The sequence below is a fragment of the Mirounga leonina genome, unplaced genomic scaffold, assembly GCF_011800145.1.
Source record: "Mirounga leonina isolate KUSES-001 unplaced genomic scaffold, KU_Mleo_1.0 Mir_197, whole genome shotgun sequence".
In the NCBI taxonomy this organism is placed as follows: domain Eukaryota; kingdom Metazoa; phylum Chordata; class Mammalia; order Carnivora; family Phocidae; genus Mirounga; species Mirounga leonina.
In genome coordinates this window covers 1,028,732-1,045,209 of record NW_023270494.1, presented here as the reverse complement: position 1 = coordinate 1,045,209, position 16,478 = coordinate 1,028,732, and the positions used below count along the sequence as shown (strand labels likewise).

Below are 16,478 nucleotides of genomic sequence, written 5' to 3'. Positions count from 1 at the left end.
CATTAGCTGCGGGACTGCGTGTAGGCAGGGCCGCCTTAGCCCAGGCCACCAGGACGGAGGGACTGGGAGGACGCCTGGCGAGGGCAGGCTGGCCCCGTACTCCCCGACCTGAGCGCACTTCTCAGTGGCTGCGCGCATGGGTTCCGGCCAGCCTCAGCCTTCCCTTCAGGTCTGATCACTGCCATGGGTTCCCAGTGCTTCGAAGCCCCGAGACTCCCCAAGGAGAGGCCAGGGAGCAGAGCTGGGGGGCCAGCGTGGGGGGGGGTGCAGGAAGCAGCCAGCGGGGCTAAATCCGGGAGGGCAGGCCTGCCCCCCAGCCCATGCCCTGCTCAGGTGTGGGCGAGGCTGCCCCTGGAGGTCCTCCAGGGTCCCCCCCGATCCCCACGGTGGGTGGGGCGGCTGGTGTCCCTCCCCAGGGGACATTGTGCAGCTGTGTGTGTCCTGACTGCAGTCGCTGGGCAGCTGTCAGAGCTAAAGCGAGGTGGGTGCTGCGGGGTGGAGAGGGCGGGGCTGGGGGGCGGCGAGGCCCCCGCGCATCCAAGGGCAGCCCCACCACCCCGACCAAGCCCTGACAGGTCCCGTGCAGCTGGTCTCCACCAGCAGGCCCTGCCCACAGCGGCATTCCCGGGCCCGCAGCGGGAGCAGCACCGTTCTGTGCTCCCAGTGAGCGGCCTCGTGTGAGGGCTCAGGGTTCAGTGGCCCTCGCTGTGGCCCCCGGCAGGGCTCTCACGCATGCGGGCTCCCGCGAGCTGTGCTGCCCTTCCAGCAGCGTGGACCGGCAGGCCAGCAGGCTTTGAAGCAACTTGACTTTGGGTGATTAATGGCAACAGGGAGGCGGGCCCGAGAGGCAGCTTTGGTTTATTGACGTTGCCTTGTGAGAACAAACTTATAGCTCAGGGAAGCATCTTCTGAGGGGTATCAGATGGCTGAAAGGTTGCACAGAAGCTTTGATGTTGGGGTGTCAGCCTGTGGGCAGCTTCGCTTGTCTGTAGAAGGTACAGGCCACCTGCCCCCCCAGGTCCCTCAGCGAGCCCCCCATCTGCTGTGTCCAGGCGGTCGGCAGCAGGACAGACGGGACACCACGAGGAGTGGGGCATTTGCCAGGACCTAGCTCAGTCTTCGGGGCTGGAGGGGAGTATCGGTCTCCGGCATCAGCGGCTCCTTCCCTGTCTGAAGCCAGAGACCGCAGAAGCGTGGGCGCGGGGCTCGGCCTTGGCTTGGACAGCGGGCCGCAGTGGGGGTGGAGGCCCCTAGAAGTCCAGGAGCTGTGGGGGAGAGGAGCACTCAGAGCCCATGGGCACCGGCCCTGCTCCTGGGAGGGCAGGACGCAGGATGGGACAATAGCGCCCCCTGGGCCCACCTACCAGCTGAGGCAGCACCTTCTCCAGCTGGTCCATGTCCACGAGAGCCAGGTCCTCTGCCTGGGCCTGCCGGACACTGCGGATAGCCGCTTCTGCCACCACACAGGAGGCCGGTGAGGGGGAGAGGGCTGGGGGGGGGGCTTGGGCTGCCTCCCCCACCCATGCCAGCTGGTGGTTCAGAAGACCGCACCGGGGGACGCAGAGCTTAGGGCTGGTGGGAAGACAGGTAAGAGGTGTGTGGGAGTCCCCCCCCGCCGAGAAAACACAAGGGGACAGCGTCCGGGCTGGCCGGGTGGGACACCAGAGGACACTGCGGGGGCCCTCGGGCTCACCCACGACGAAGATGGTCAGCAGCTCCGCCATGAGCCGCAGTGCATCCCCGCTGACTGCAAGGTGGAGGGGAGCAGGTTACAGGACCCGCGCCCTGCCCTCCCCTGCCGCCCTGGTCACCCCACTGCTCTCCTCACTACTTCCGCCTGATGACTCCTCACACAGGTGGCTCCCTGCCCTCCCCGAGGCCTTGCCCCCCCCCCGCCCCCCAGAGCTGCAGTGCTCTGGCCCTGCCCTCCAGGTGGCGCCCACGAACCTTTGGTCTTGCTGTCCGTGAAATGCAGCTGCAGCAGCTTGCTCACCAGGTCCTGGGGGGCGGGGGCAGAGGGGTCAGTGGCCCGGCACCGCCCCTGGCCTGCCACAGACCCCCTGGGCGCTGAGTTCTGGATGCTGGAGAGGCCCTCCCAGGGTGGGGGCCTGGGCAGTGAGGAGCCCCCAATGCCTCCAGAAGGATCGTACGTCAGACACAGGCGGTGGACAGGTGGGAGCAACCCCGGTGCCCACCCGGTCCTCCTGGGCTCCAGGGCGGTCTTGCACTCCCGCCCCCGGGGCTGAGGCGCTCTCCTCCAGTGGGCCCCTTGGCAGGTGTGTCCACACTGCCCACACTGCCTAGCTTGTGCCAGACCCTGCTCTTGGCGCCAGGTCAGCTCCCTCTGAGGTCCCTCTCTAGAGTCGGCCACATGCAGGGCCTGGGATGGTCACTTGGGGAGCCCACAACTGGGCAGAGGCTGGGCTGCTCCGCCTATAGGCGGTCAGGGTGAACGCGGGAGGAGGGGAGGCAGAGCCTGAGCATGTCCACAGGGCCTCCGGACAAGGGTGGGTCCAAGCTGAGACTCCTCAAGGTGGGGGGCTTGAGCCCCTAAAGGACGGCACCACTCTGCAGAGCTGGGGGCTGTGGGGGAAAGATTCTGGGGCCCAGGAGCTCAGCTTGGAACATGCTGAGTGAGGGACACGCATGAGGCGCCCAAGCAGAGTGGCTGGGTAGGTGGCTGGAGCTGAGAAGAGCCTTCCAGAAGGTCCAAGGATGATGAGGCTTTGGGGGGTGGACCAAGGGAGGTAGGTTACGGAGAGCAGGGTCCAGCCACAAGAGGCTGTGAATGAGGAGCCAGCAGAGCCAGCCGGGAGGTAGGAGGAGCCCAGAAATGGGGTGTCACGCAGGGAAGGGGAGCTGGGGACTGGCCACGCCTCCAGCTTTAGCCTCTGGAGGTTTCGCTGCCTCACCCAGGGCAGCTCGGCAAAGCCCGGGAGCAGAGCAGAGCAGAGGGGCAGGGGAGGGAGTGGACGCCATGGGGCCCAGGCTCAGGAGGGGAAGAACTTGCCACCGGGTCACTCCAGACGCAGCCTTGCCCTCCCAGCAGTGACCGTGAGGGCTTGGCGCCCCCTGCTGTCCTTCTTGCTGCTTACCAAGAAGGTGCTGGAAAAGGCCCACAAGGCTCCGCCGCCCCACCTGCTCCTGGAACCGGGGAAGAGCTACAGGAGCAGGCCTCCTGCACCCGGGCTGCCGACACCAAAGGAGTCAGCACCAGCTGCATGTGGCGGTGGTCCCCTAAACAGACGAGTAACTCAAACTTGAGGAGGGCAGGACTGGACCTGGGACGCATTCAGCCTTTACCCCACTGCACGCAGCCCCTACGGCTTCCCTCTGCCCCTCTCACCCTCACCTGCAACAGGCCTGCTCAAGGGTAATGATTGTAACCCCAGCTCTGGCCAGAGCCCTCGGGGTGAGGACTCAGGGCTGTCCAGGTCTGCTGGTGCTCCTGTCTCCAGCAATTATAATGGGGGGATTCTTGTGACCACCACTCTGCCAAGTCACCCTAGCCTCAGTGGCTTTCCCTTTTCAGTCATGACCCGCTGCTGGGCCAGGGCCGAGCCACCCTCCTGGGTGACAAAGGAGAAGAGGAGGCTGAAGCAGAAAGTGAGCCACAGAGAACCCCTGCCTCTCTGTAAGGCAGTAACTGCTACCTGGACTGGTGGAGCAAGGCCCACGGGCCTTCCCAGCGCACCTGCCTGGTATCAAGGGCTCAGTGCCTCCCAACCTTGGCACAGACCCACAAAGTGAGGCTCAAGCCACTCACAGCCTGCAGGGGGTGGAAGCCCGTAGGGGCCCCCATACCTTCCCAGCCACCCAGAACCGCACTCACTGGGGCAGAGCATACGGTGAGGCTCCTGAGCGGGACAGCCTCAGTTTCTCTACTGGTAAGTGAGGATCGTACTTGCACCCAAGTCCTAACGGGTTAATCTATGTCAAGGGCATGCAAGCGTGCCTGACTGGTGTCCAGGAGGACACGTGCGGAGCCACAACCCCGGCCACCCCCGCCACGATGGACCACAGACCAGCAGGGCCAGTTTCAGCCCTGCTCAGGTGGGACGCGAAGCCCAGGGCCCCGTGAGAGGCGACGGGCCAAAGGGAAGCTTGGGAGTCTGCAGGCAGTGTGGCCACCAGCGAGCCGGGTTGAGCCACTCCGCGCCACCTGGTTGAGAGCAAGTCCCGCGGGGTCCCGGGGCGCCCGGGCCGTTAGGGCGGTGGTGGGGCCCGGGCTCCTGTCCGAGCGCACCCCCCGCCCCCGCCCTGTTTCTGCACACCCCTCCCTCTTGCCGCAAACCCGGCTGCCTGCTCGGCCTCCAGCGACTCGGGTGCAGGACCCCACCCGCGGAGGGCAGAGGGCGCGATTCTGGGAACGTGAGTCCCACGTGGGGCCGGGCCGCGGCGCCCGCCGCCCGGCCCCGCCGCCCGGCCGCCCGGCCCCCCGCCCCGCCAGCCCTCTCACTTTCCGGAAGCCGCCGCCAGTTCCTTCCATGACAGCCGCCCGGACGCGCGCCCTCCAGAGCCCCGGGAGCCCCCCAGCTAGTCCGCCCTGGGCGCGCCCTCCGAGGCCCCGCCCCGCCCCCCAGCCAATCAGCCCGGAGCGCGCCTTCCGCAGCCCCGCCCCCGCCCAGCCCCACCCCCGTGGGCCCGCAGCGCGTGCCCGCCCCTTCGTCCCTATTGGTCCGCGGCGAGCAACGCCCTCCCCCGCAGAGCCTCCTGGGAGTTGCAGTTTGCGCCCGCCCTTCCCGGCACACCTTGCTCTTCCTGGATACTGAGGCTTCGCGGCGGCCGCGCGGACCCGCTGCCAGAGAGTGAGGGTCCGAAGCGCGCTGGCTGGGGGCTTGGAGTCCCGCCCCGCTGCTGGAGGGCCAGTCTGCGCGGGGCCCCCATCCCCGCCGCCTGGCGCACGCCCCCCTCCCCGGTTCCGTGCCGGAGCGGTCCCCTGCCCACCCCCCGCCCTCATGGGGTCTCCCTCCTGGAGAACCAGTTCGGTTTGTCCCTCGTTGCTCGGCTGCTGAGGACTTAGGAGTCCTTGTGCTCCACCCTGAGCCGCTCGGCGCCGTAGGCCCCCACGGGAGAGGCCCTGCCCTCTTGCCCTTAGGGAGGGGAGCCGGGGAGCCGGAGCCTGCCCTCGGCTTCAGCTGGCTCATGGTGAAGCCCGTCTCTAGGAGCGTGCCATGGAGGAGTTCCGGCACTCCTACAGCCGGCTGTGCAAGGAAAGTGGGGCTGAGCCCCAGGAAACTGTCCTGCAGCAACTGCAGGAGCTGCCGCGGGGCCGGCTGGATCTGGCCACCCAGAGCCTGACCGTGGACACCTGCAGGGCCTTGGGCAAGCTGCTGCAGAAGGAGGCACTGCTGACGGAGCTCATCCTGAGTGACTGCATGCTGAGCGAGGAAGGTGGGCACCCGAGCATGGGCAGGGGCCAGGGCAGCCCTCGCAGCTTCAGAGTTGGGATTGGGATCAAGCCCTTTGCCTGCGGGCAGCCCGGCCTTGCTCTGTTTGCTCTGATTTGTTGCACATGGTTCTCGTTCCTTGGCAGCCTCTGGCAGAGAGCTCTTCCATCCCATCAGACCTCATCTTTGTGAGGTTTCTGTGCTTCTTCTTCTTCTTCTTCTTTTTTTTTTTTTAAGATTTTATTTATTTATTCATGAGAGACAGGGAGAGAGAGAGAGGCAGAGGGAGAAGCAGGCTCCCCGCTGAGCAGGGAGCCCGATGCGGGGCTCCATCCCAGGACCTCGGGATCTTGACCTGAGCCGAAGGCAGATGCTTAACCATCTGAGCCACCCAGGTGCCCAGTTTCTGCGCTTCTGTACTGTACGTCGTTAAAGCAAGCGGCAGCGTCCCTGGCATCAGAGGGCAGTTTCTCTCTGTAACAGAGAAACCTTACCTTCCCCTGACTTAGGAGAGATCCAGTGTGCTGGTGAGCATGAGGTCAGCAGCCTGGCTCTGTGCCTAGCAGAGATTACAGATTTTTTTTTTTTTTAAAGGATTTTATTTATGACAGAGAGAGACACAGCGAGAGAGGGAACACAAGCAGGGGGAGTGGGAGAGGGAGAAGCAGGCTTCCCGCCGAGCAGGGAGCCCGATGTGGGGCTTGATCCCAGGTCTCTATGATCGTGACCTGAGCTGAAGGCAGACGCTGAACAACTGAGCCACCCAGGCGCCCCAGATGTTTCAAACCTGGCAGTGAGCAGGGCAACTCATTTCTGGCATGAATCCTGACCACTGGGGGCCACTGGGACAGTCATCTCTCCCCTGTGTCTGGGGAGCTGCTCCAAGCTGGAGCCCACAGGGAGGAGCTCAGGGGCACAGAGTGACGGCCCTACCTTCCTACAGGGGCCACACTGCTGCTCCAGGGGCTGTGTGCCCACACCGTCGTGCGGTTTCTGGATCTAAAGGTGAGCAGGTCTGCACTTGGGCGTGCTACTTGAGACCGGGAGGGGGGGTGGGGGGAGGAAGATTTGAGTGTCCTGGCAGCCTGAAAATCTGAATGGTGGCCAGAGACAGTGTCTTAAGTACTCTTGGCACATAGGGCTCCACACCCATTTCTGATGGTCTTGGTGGGGGTGGGTGGGTGGTGATTGGGGGTCAGGAATGTGAGTTCCGAAGTGTTCACATGAACAAACAATGAACCTGCACCAGGAGGCCCACTGCGGTCAGGGAAAGCAATATCTGAAAGGAGCCGTACCTTCTGCCAAGAGCCACCTGGCCTCATCCACTGCTGGACCAGGGTCCTGTGGGGTGTGGACGTGGCATTTGGAGCTCATCCTGCAACAATGGGGAATTAACCAGCCTGCCTCTTCCTGCCCTAGGGCAATAACCTTCAAGCTGCGGGCGCTGAGGCTCTGGGACAACTCCTCCGACAGAACAAGTCCATTCAGAGGTGAAGTGTGGTCCTGGCCCCTAGCACCCCTCCCACCCCGTGAGTGGTTCGGGGTTGGCTCAGAGGGCACATTCTGCAGCCTGAGAGCATCGTCTCCTGGCTGGTCGTCTGTGTCTCCCATCCGTTGGTAGGAAGTTGGCAAGTATAAGTTACTCACGTGCTCTAGCCTCTCTGCCAAGGCCCTGAAGCCTGCACCTCTCCTCTGGCCCCTATGGCAGCAGGGTGCTCCTTGGGGCCACCCACCTCACGTCCACCTTTCCTACAGCCTCACCCTGGAGTGGAACAACCTGGGCACATGGGAAGATGCCTTCGCCACCTTCTGCGGGGCCCTGGCGGGCAATGGCACCCTCCGGCAGCTGGACCTCCGCAACAACCAGATCAGCCACAAGGGCGCGGAGGAGCTGGCCTTGGCCCTGACATGCAACGCCAGCCTCCAGCAGCTGGGTGAGGCCTCCCCTCACTGGCCTCCTCCAGGTCTGCGGTCTGGGGCTCTGTGCCACTGTCCACTCAGCCTTGCTGCTGCTTTTGTCCTCTTCCGGAAGCAAGGGGGTGGGAGGGTGTCGTGGGGAGGGCCCGGTGAGCGGGGCCCCTGCTCTGTTGGTGATCACAGGGAGTACCCTTCCTCAAAGAAAGCATCCCGGGCCGGGCCAGCTCTGTCCAGGTGCATTCCATCTGGTGACAACAGGTTTCCTTCCAGACCTGCGCTGGAATAGCATCGGCCTCCTGGGGGGCCGGGCCCTGGTGAACTCTCTCCCCCGCAACAGAACCCTGTGGAGGCTGGAGCTGGCTGGGAATAACGTCCCAGGCGACATCCTCAGAGCCGTGGGTATGGGCACTCAGGGCTGCTGATGGCTCGCGCTGTTTGGAGCTGGGCATAAAGCTGATTCCTTCTGACAGGGCCAGCCACCGCGGGAGGGGCGGCTCGAGGCTCAGGACGGGGATGTGTACAGGCATCGTGAGGTAGACTAAATCAGAAACAGGGAGAAGAGGGAGAAGGTGTCGGGGAGGGATGTGATGGCGGTGAGCTTGCGGAGCTCTGCTCTCTGCTGCCCTGAGCTCTCCTCAGTGTGTGCGCTCCCTTCTCAGGCCTGTGACGTTGGGGGGGGGGTTGTCACCTCTTGCACAGATGAAGAAACGGAGGCACTGTGGCTTGGGGCCTTGCCCTGAGGGCCACGCTCATGCCTTGGTGGCCCAGCCACAGCTGGGAAGGGGCTTCTGGGCATCTGCCCTGACACCCCAGAGTTCATGGGTGTGGGGCCACCCGGGCTCCATGGTCCCCTCCCATTAGTGACCCCGACAACTCAGCCCCAAGCCCAGTAGAACACTCTGCCACTCCACACGGCTACTTGTTCTGCCCGTAGCGCCAGCCACCCCAGGGCCTGAACTTGGGCTGGAATCCTGCATGGGGCCACCGCCTCCTGCTGGGCCTGCCCCGCCCATGTCATCGTCCCAAACTTTTCCTAGTCCTCCAGCTTTTGGGTGGCTCTTCTCCAAATGCTGCCTGAATCTCTCCAGAACACAGGAGTTGAGCATGACATTCTTTTTTTTTTTTTTTTTAAAGATTTTATTTATTTGAGAGAGAGTGAGACAGAGAGAGAGAGCATGAGAGGGGGGAGGATCAGAGGGAGAAGCAGAGTCCGCTGAGCAGGGAGCCCGATGCGGGACTCGATCTTGGGACTCCAGGATCATGACCTGAGCCGAAGGCAGTCGCTTAACCAACTGAGCCACCCAGGTGCCCCATGACATTCAATTCTTAAAAGTCATACAGTGGACTCTGACCTCTGGGATGGAGCCCAAATGCCCCAGGATAGCCTCCACCTCTGGCAGCTGAGCAGTCTCCCCTGCCTCTTCCCATGTGCGTGCTGCCCTGCACAGTTGCCTCCGGGGCTCCCGGCCCCACTGGTACCCCCACCCCTACCCCTGCTCAAGCCCTTCACCTCCTAGTGCGCTCTGATTTGCGGGGTGAGACTGCCCACAGTGTTGATTCTCTGATGACTGGCTTCTGGGCCCAGGGCTGGGCTAACTGTTGGCCACTCTGAGGGCTGAGCAGCCCCCTTGGTGGGCAACTGGACTCTCCGTAGAGCAAGCCATGGACCACAACCAGGAGCGGCAGACCACTTCCCGAGAGAACCAGGCCCGCACCCATGTGCTCAGCAAGGAGGTAAAACACCTCCGGGAAGAGAAGTCCCGGCAGGTGAGGACAGCACTGCAGAGCCTCGCTCCACCTTGGTCCCCATGCCATGGCCATCTTCCCTTCCCCTGGACCCTGGAGCTTCTCTGAGTGGCCAACACTCAGGCCCGAGAGGCAGCCTTTTGGTCTGACCTCTGGCCGGGTGGGCGGGCAGTGGGCCTCGCTGTGTGCGAGCCCCATCCCCCTCTCGGATGAGGCAGATGCTTTTCTGTTCTGCTTCGGTGGGCATCTGCCCTCCTTCCTGCTTAACCAGGGGCGGTAGGCAGGCTCCGGGCCCTGACGGGGCTCTGGTTGGCTCTGTCCCCAGTTTCTGGACTTGATGGAGACGATTGATAAGCAGCGAAAAGAGATGGCCAGGAGCAGCAGGTGAGTGTGGCCCCAGGGCTGCAGAGCTACAGCTCAGGTGGGGTGCCTGAGGTTTGGGTCCTGGCTCTGGCCTTGTGGGGTGACTGGCCCTGAGCCTTGTCACTTGCCCACCGATGAGCTGGTAGCATGTTCTTGCCAAAGACACTGGCTGGGGGGCTCGGGGCAGCACTGAGAACTTCCCTGGCCACACCTGGAACGTTGTAGAAGCATGAAGAGCAGTAGCTGCTACCAGAGCCAGGGGGGCCTGGGAGTGCTCTGAGCTTCGGGGTTCCTGGACCTTCCTTTTTGCTTATAGGGTATCGGCAGCATGCGTAGGGCAGCTTCAGGAAGCCCTGAATGAGAGACATTCCATCATCAATGCCCTCAAGGCCAAGTAAGTGGGGCAGAGGGTAGGCGAGTGGTGGAGGGGTGGCTTCGGAACGTTTTAGGGATGTGCCAGGGGCAGAAAAGAGTGATAAAGACAAGAACCCTAGTCCCCAGTGTACAAAGTAGAGGGGGGAGACAGCGGGGTTGATAATCCCAGAAGGCTTCTTGGAGGAGGTGAGCTTTAGCTGAGGTGACTAGTGGTTGGCAAGAAGGAGAACGGCAGTGCCTTTGCAGGGCTCAAGGTGAAGCTGGGGCGGGACTGGCTTTTCCCTCCTTACAGGCTGCAGATGGCCGAGGCCGCCCTGGCCCTGTCAGAGCAGAAGGCCCAGGGCCTGGGAGAGCTCTTGGCTACTGCGGAGCAGGAACAGCAAAGCTTGGCGCAGAGGCAGGCAAAGGAGCACAGGATGGAGCAGCAGGTGACCAGGGCGGGCAGGGGGGCGGGCGGTGCTTGGCAGGGGTGACCGGTGGTGCCCTGTCTCACCCGCAGGAGGCTGCAGAGCGGGAGTCTAAGCTCCTCAGAGACTTATCTGCTGCCAACGAGAAGAACCTGCTTCTGCGAAACCAGGTGAGGGGTGAGGGGCCAGGCCCCCGGGGAGACTGGGGCAGGGGCCAAGGGCAGGGGGCCAGGGCCCAAGCTTCCCGCCCATGGTGCTGGCTTCCCAGGTGGACGAGTTGGAGCGGAAGGTGAGAGCTCAGCAGGAGCAGCTGTTCCTGGCCAGGCAGGAGCTGAGCAACACGACGGCTGAGCTGAAGATGCGGGCCAACCAGGCCGAGGGTGGGCACACGCAGGCTCGCGGCTGAGGGGCCCAGAAAGGGGAGGACAGGGAGTGAGGGCCCCCCAGGGATTCCCACCCTGCTGTCCCCGCTGGGCTTCCAGAGCGTCTGGAACTGGAGAAGAAAAGGTCCCGACAGAGCTTGGAGGACTTGGAGCAGCTGCGAGCCAAGGAGGTGCTTGTTAGTTACACCATCCGGCCTCTTGTCCCTGCCGTCCGCCCGGGGTGGCAGGCTGTCCCCAACGCACACCCCTGGCTGTGCTCCCCTGACAACCTTGCGGTGCTGGGTGTGAGTTCTTTGCCAGCCCCAGCAGATGCCAGACCCAGAAACTCCCGACCAGCCTCTAGAAAGGACCCTAGCACAGGCTGCCACCTGAGTGTGGCACTGTGAAGCCTCGCTTCCTGCAAAGCCACGAGGGGCAGCCCCTTCTGGGAAGGAAATGTCCCCAGGACTTGCCACCACGGGGTGGGGATTCCATGGGGGGATGTAAGCTGGGGAGCTAGTCTTCCAGCCCTGTTCCTGCCCCTCACCTGGGCAGGTGGAGCACATGACTCGTCACCTGGAAGAGAGTGAGAGGGCCATGCAGGAGAGGGTACAGAGGCTGGAGGCCTTGCGGCTATCCCTGGAGGAGGTGAGCATGTGCTGGTTTGGTGCAAGGCTCTGCCCTTACCTGGGGCACCCCTTCTGTGGTCTCAGAACCTCATCAGGACCCACCCATCAATATCCTTGTGAGGCCAGAAGGACCTCATGAGGTGGGACATGGGATCCCTTGGCTGTGGCAACCTTGCCTAGTGAGCGGAGCCCTCAGGAGGCTGGTGCAGGGGTATACCCTAGCAGCTGGGTGGGGCCCGAGGAGCCCCTGGCCAGGACAGGAGAACAGGCCCAGTGGGTCACTGTCTGTGGTGCAGGAGCTGAGCCGAGTGAAGGCGGCGGCTCTCAGTGAGCGTGGCCAGGCTGAGGAGGAGCTCATTAAGGCTAAGAACCAAGTCCGTCTGGAGGAGGTGAGCCCGTGGCCACCAGGGAGCGAGGCCTGAGGGGCTGAAGTGCACAGGTCAGACCCAGGCTGTCTTTTGGCTTTGTAGGGGGGAGGTGGGGGACAGGAGTCCCAAGGGTACAGGGGCAGATAGGAGTCAGAGCAGGACAGGTCCAGGATCACATCCGACCCCCCTGCAAAGAGCCACTGACTCCAGCCCTGGGATGGGGGAAGGGGTATGCATGGCCAGAGCTAGGACCCAGAGGGCAGAACGGTCAGCCTGGGAGATGGGTACTCCCTATAGGCGAGTTCAAGTTGAGCCTATTCAGGATATACACACATAATAACTTAGGAGGCAGTTTCCACGTTGCAAATGAAAGCTCCCCTCTAGCTGGGGGGGATCCCTCCCACTCCCCGTGAGCTCAGGGCCACAGGAGGGAAGCAACAGGCAGGGCTTAGGCCCTCCCCGCGCTGCTCACCAGCCCTTCTCCTGTGCCCACAGCGGCAGCATCTGGCTCACCTGGAGGAGAAGCTGCGGCTGCAGGCGCAGGCTCGGGACGAGGCTCAGAGCGCCTGCCTGCAGCAGAGGCAGACGGTGGCCGAGGCCCAGGCCCGGGCCAGCCAGCTGGGCCTGCAGGTGGAAGGCCTGAGACGACGCCTGGAGGAGCTGCAGCAGGTGGCTGGGACGGTGCCCCCCGCGTCCTCCGCACCCGCCCCCTCCCCGCCCCCCACCACACACTCACCCCCATGTCTGGCAGGAACTGAGCAACAAGGACCAAGAAAAGGTGGCCGAGGTGACCAGGGTGCGGGTGGAGCTGCGTGAGCAGAACGGCCGCCTGCAGGCAGAACTGACGGCCCAGGAGGCGCTGAAAGAGAAGGTGGCAGCCCTGGAGCGCCGGCTGAAAGGTGAGCGGAGCCCGAGCGCCGCGCCATCTCAGCAGGACCCTTTCTCACTAGTCCCGCGGGCGGGCGGGCGGGCTGCAGAGCTGGGCTTGGCCTCCAGGGGACCCCGCACAAGCCCCACCAGGCCCCTCTGCCGACCTCCCGATCGGCTGGGGCCGCCTCCACCCCGTTTCTTGTCCTGCAGTGATCGCAGGTGACCACCGGGAGGCGCTGCTGGACAGGGAGAGTGAGAACGCCTCTCTCCGGGAGAAGCTTCGGCTCAAGGAGGCCGAGATCGCCCGGATCCGGGAGGAGGAGGCCCAGAGGGCCGGCTTCCTGCAAAATGCTGTCCTGGCTTATGTGCAGGGGTCTCCTCTGAGGGCTATCAGCCCCCAGAAGTGAAGGGAGGCAGGATACTCGGGGCGGGGCAGGAGGGCAGCATCTCCCAGACATGTGTGCCCCATTGCTGCCCGTCCCTGTGTCTCCAGACTCAGCCTGGCAGACAGTCTGGCCTCGCAGGCAGGGTCTACGTCTGGGGACTTGGAAAATCGGGGCCCAGCCGGATCAGTGCGTGCGGACCGCCGCTGCTCAGCACCGGCTAGCAGGCTAGGCCAGCCCAGGGCTGCTGGCCACCAGGACCGGAGGGGGCACCCCCTGGGCCCTTCCCGAGCCTTCCTCCCAGTCCCAGGGAACAAGCCTGACATGCGTCTGAGGAAAAGCCCCCAAGGGGGGAGGAAATCCAGAAGAGCTGTCCGCAGCTCCCCTCCTCACAATCAGCTCGTCCGATGTAACCACACATGCTCCTTTTACAATGTAACCAGGAGACTCCCTGGGTCTTTTGAAATACATAACTTTTACACTTTGTGATACGTTTGGGGCCGGTACCTTTTCCCACGTCATCTGTGCTCCCAACCACCCAGGAGACCCTCTGTCCCAACCCTGGAAGGAAGACCCTCCGGGTGCAGCCAGGTGGCCCTTCCCTACCGACGACCAGTGGTGACTGCGGAGCTACTGCGGGCGACCTCCGGCGGCGGAGGGACTGGGGACTGCCAGCGCCAGGGCGGGGGTGGGGGGGTCTCATCCCCTCTGGCAGTGGGCCCTGGGCGCGCCCTCCCTAGAAGAAGCCACAAGCAGAGACCACCCCACGCACGGCCTGGTGGGGGTGGGAGTCACCTGCCCGCGCTGCGCCCTGGCCCGCGGCTTGGATCCCGGGGGCGCTGGGGGGAGCCCGCCGGGGCTTGGGGACTGGCTGGGCGTCGCCGTGTCCCCACCCCTCGCAGAGTTCTCCCGGAACGGCGAGTGCCGGGCTCGGGGCGGGCCCGCGCCCCCCGCGCCCCCCGCCGGCCGCGCTCGGCTGTCTCCGCGCCCGGCGCTCGGCGGCGCTCGGCTGTCTCCGGCCGCTCGGCTCGGCGCTCGGCTCGGGTCCGCGGCCGCTGCGGCGCCGGGCATTTCTCCGCAGCTCGGCTCGCGGCCGCGCCCGCCCGGCCCGCGCCCATGCAGGCCATCAAGTGCGTGGTGGTCGGCGACGGGTGAGTGCGCGGCGCGGAGGCCGCGGGCCGGGCGGGGGCGGCCCCGGGGACCTTGCCCGGGCTGAGCGCACGGCTCCGGGGCGGGGGTGCGGGGTACCGGCTCGGGCCCGGGCGGGGCGGCCCTCACGCCCCGACGCCCGTGCGGCGCGCGCCCTGGGGCCGGGCAGGAGCGGGAGGGCGCACCGGGGCGGGGTCCCGGCTGGCCGCCGGGCGCAGGCCTGCAGCCCAGGCCCACCTGATGCTGCCCGGGCCGCCGCCTGGCCTCCTGGTGGGTGGGGCCAGGCCTCTCACCTGGACTGAGCCCTGCGCGGGTCCCACCCTCGCCGGGGTGCCGGGATCTCTGAGCCGGCTCGCCCCCGCCCTACCCTCTGGAGGCCCGCCTGCAGCTCTGCTGGGCTGGGGCCCCTGTCTCCGCCTGTGGTCCCTTGGGAGGGGGCTGCCCTTGCTGGGCAGAGGGCTGAGGCTTGGCCCGGGAGCAACGTGGCTCGCCTCTGTCCGCAGCGCCGTGGGGAAGACCTGCTTGCTGATCAGCTACACGACCAACGCCTTCCCGGGAGAGTACATCCCCACCGTGTGAGCGCTCCGGGTGGGCGGGTCTGGAGCTAGCCCATCTCAGGGCTCCCCTGGGCGTCGAGGTCAGGCCCAGGTGGCCCTGTTCTGGGCTTCTGGGGTGGGGCCAGGGTGCTGCCAAAGCTCAGGTTCTGTGCGGGCCCGAGAGCCCAAGATCTGGACCGACAGTCGTGCTCTGCCTGGCAGTTTCGACAATTACTCTGCCAACGTGATGGTGGACGGGAAGCCGGTCAACCTGGGGCTGTGGGATACCGCCGGGCAGGAGGACTATGACCGGCTGAGGCCGCTCTCCTATCCCCAAACTGTAGGTGACAGCAGGGCCGGCCCCAGGAGCTGGGTGGCTTGGGTGGGGTCCTTGAGGTCCTCGTGTGTGTGTGGAGGGACAGGGGCCATTTGGAGGTCCTTGACCACTCCCACCTGGGCCCCCTCACCCTTTCTCCCAAGGATGTCTTTCTGATCTGCTTCTCTCTGGTGAGCCCAGCATCCTTTGAGAATGTTCGAGCCAAGGTAGGGCAGTGCTGCCGGGAGGGCTTGTCTGTAGGGGAGGGGGTGTCCAGAGGACTTTTCCTGGCAGGGCAGGGGTGTCTTGCCTGAAGACCTTAGGTCACTTGTCCTTTAGAGGCAGAGGAGATCCCTGTTTTGCTTGGATCTGAAGGTGACCCAGGGGGAGTGATGAAGGGGCAGAGGTGGGGTAGGGGTGGTGAGCGAGGCTCTCAGAGCAGGGAGGGCCGATACGAACCTTCCAGGTACGTATTTTTGTCCTTGGTTGTTTCCCCACCAAGCCCACTGCCCGCTTCCTGAAGCAGGAAGGGCTCAGTGTGGATCCAGGGACTGAGATGAAGGGACCCTTGGGAGCCATGGCCTGCTGTGGGCGTGGCTGTAGGGGAAGCCCCCAGGTGTAGGGGTCAGAGCCTCCATCCCCACAGTGGTACCCAGAGGTGCGACACCACTGCCCCCACACGCCCATCCTCCTGGTGGGCACCAAGCTGGACCTCCGTGACGACAAGGACACCATCGAGCGGCTTCGGGACAAGAAGCTGGCACCTATCACCTACCCCCAGGGCCTGGCCATGGCCCGCGAGATCGGTGAGTGGGCACTGCAGGGCCTTCAGGTGGGGGCAGGAAAGAAGGGGCGGGAGGCATGCTCTGGAAGGCCCCCACCCGTGCTGACCCCCTCCTTGCACTCCCCCTCCCACCCTCACTGCCCCCTCCCTTGCTGTCCTCCCCCTTGCTGACTCCCATCCTCAGCAGCCCCTATCCTCTCTGCTCCTAGGCTCTGTCAAGTACCTGGAGTGCTCAGCCCTCACTCAGCGGGGCCTGAAGACCGTGTTTGACGAGGCCATCCGGGCTGTGCTCTGCCCACCCCCTGTGAAAAAGCCGGGGAAGAAGTGCACAGTCTTCTAGAGCCTGCTTCGAGAGGAGCAGCCCCGCCCGACCCGTGTTTGCTGTCGTGTTGAGATGTTTGGTGTCCCTGAGTCTGCTGTGGGGGAGTGGTGTGGGTGGGGAGGGGGTAGAAGCATGGGGACGAGGCCACCCCTCCTGGGGACAGGGCTGGGGCAGTGGAGTCCTGTCTGTTCTGTCTCCTTTTTCTGGGGGCACAGCTCCAGCTTTACCTGGACCCCACAGGAGGCTGGAAGGGAGCAGGGTCTCCCTCGGGCTGCAGGGGCGGGTCCAGGGCAGCCCCCGGCTGGGCTTCCTGATGGGGGAGGTTGGGGGGGTGGGTCCTGTTCATGCGCCCCAGGAAGGGGTAGCCCTTACTTCTTTTATACAATAAACATTCTCCACCAACATCTCCTGTCTGGGTACTTGTCTCTCTGGCCTGGGGTGCTTTGCCCCTAACCTCCCCCATAGAGAGTACAGAGGGATGAGCTTGACCCCACACGCTGGGCAAAAGGAGAAAAAGACCTTGCTCAGCTGTGTCAGTCCCCAAAGGATGGGACCCAGACC

The 16,478-nt window shown here is 64.6% G+C and overlaps 3 protein-coding genes across 6 annotated transcripts; 2 read left to right on the top strand and 1 right to left on the bottom strand.

The window, feature by feature from the left end:
- Nucleotides 1-1,134: 1,134 nt before the first annotated feature.
- CENPX (centromere protein X) lies at nt 1,135-4,558 on the bottom strand. Its single transcript, XM_035026375.1, has 5 exons — nt 4,460-4,558; nt 1,948-1,999; nt 1,694-1,747; nt 1,365-1,453; nt 1,135-1,265 (listed from the first exon to the last, which is right to left on the bottom strand). The coding sequence occupies exons 1-5, from the start codon at nt 4,487-4,489 to the stop codon at nt 1,251-1,253; spliced, it is 240 nt and encodes a 79-aa protein (XP_034882266.1). The 5' UTR covers nt 4,490-4,558; the 3' UTR covers nt 1,135-1,250.
- Nucleotides 4,559-4,749: 191 nt separating this feature from the next.
- Nucleotides 4,750-13,296, top strand: LRRC45 (leucine rich repeat containing 45). Of its 3 annotated transcripts, none has more exons than XM_035025742.1 (17): nt 4,750-5,394; nt 6,334-6,395; nt 6,810-6,880; nt 7,146-7,324; nt 7,578-7,706; nt 8,962-9,074; nt 9,379-9,437; nt 9,733-9,810; nt 10,084-10,219; nt 10,291-10,368; nt 10,467-10,578; nt 10,681-10,751; nt 11,116-11,208; nt 11,486-11,578; nt 12,053-12,226; nt 12,309-12,456; nt 12,638-13,296. In XM_035025742.1, exons 1-17 carry the CDS (start codon nt 5,175-5,177, stop codon nt 12,832-12,834), a joined length of 2,013 nt encoding a protein of 670 aa, XP_034881633.1. In that variant the 5' UTR covers nt 4,750-5,174; the 3' UTR covers nt 12,835-13,296. The 3 variants fall into 3 exon arrangements, with proteins under 3 accessions (XP_034881633.1, XP_034881632.1, XP_034881635.1); XM_035025741.1 differs by having other exon boundaries at nt 7,146-7,354; XM_035025744.1 differs by lacking the exon at nt 11,486-11,578 and having other exon boundaries at nt 7,146-7,354.
- A 570-nt stretch (nt 13,297-13,866) lies between these two features.
- RAC3 (Rac family small GTPase 3) lies at nt 13,867-16,235 on the top strand. 2 transcript variants are annotated; one of them, XM_035026373.1, is made up of 6 exons: nt 13,867-13,961; nt 14,463-14,534; nt 14,718-14,835; nt 14,976-15,038; nt 15,458-15,617; nt 15,805-16,235. In XM_035026373.1, the coding sequence occupies exons 1-6, from the start codon at nt 13,927-13,929 to the stop codon at nt 15,933-15,935; spliced, it is 579 nt and encodes a 192-aa protein (XP_034882264.1). In that variant the 5' UTR covers nt 13,867-13,926; the 3' UTR covers nt 15,936-16,235. The 2 variants fall into 2 exon arrangements, with proteins under 2 accessions (XP_034882264.1, XP_034882265.1); XM_035026374.1 differs by having other exon boundaries at nt 15,458-15,621; nt 15,805-15,958.
- The last annotated feature ends 243 nt before the right edge of the window (nt 16,236-16,478 follow it).

Excerpts from the sequence above, each read along its gene's own strand:
- RAC3 (XM_035026373.1), top strand. The coding sequence starts at position 13,927 with ATGCAGGCCATCAAGTGCGTGGTGGTCGGCGACGG. Across the intron at positions 14,836-14,975 it reads CGCTCTCCTATCCCCAAACT|GATGTCTTTCTGATCTGCTT; the intron begins GTAGGTGACAGC and ends CTTTCTCCCAAG. Across the intron at positions 15,618-15,804 it reads GGCCATGGCCCGCGAGATCG|GCTCTGTCAAGTACCTGGAG; the intron begins GTGAGTGGGCAC and ends CTCTGCTCCTAG.
- LRRC45 (XM_035025741.1), top strand. The coding sequence starts at position 5,175 with ATGGAGGAGTTCCGGCACTCCTACAGCCGGCTGTGCAAGGAAAGTGGG. Across the intron at positions 11,209-11,485 it reads TGCGGCTATCCCTGGAGGAG|GAGCTGAGCCGAGTGAAGGC; the intron begins GTGAGCATGTGC and ends TCTGTGGTGCAG. Across the intron at positions 12,457-12,637 it reads CCTGGAGCGCCGGCTGAAAG|TGATCGCAGGTGACCACCGG; the intron begins GTGAGCGGAGCC and ends CTTGTCCTGCAG.
- CENPX (XM_035026375.1), bottom strand. The coding sequence starts at position 4,489 with ATGGAAGGAACTGGCGGCGGCTTCCGGAAA. Across the intron at positions 2,000-4,459 it reads CTGGCGGCGGCTTCCGGAAA|GACCTGGTGAGCAAGCTGCT; the intron begins GTGAGAGGGCTG and ends CCCGCCCCCCAG. Across the intron at positions 1,454-1,693 it reads GCTGACCATCTTCGTCGTGG|AAGCGGCTATCCGCAGTGTC; the intron begins GTGAGCCCGAGG and ends GTGTGGTGGCAG.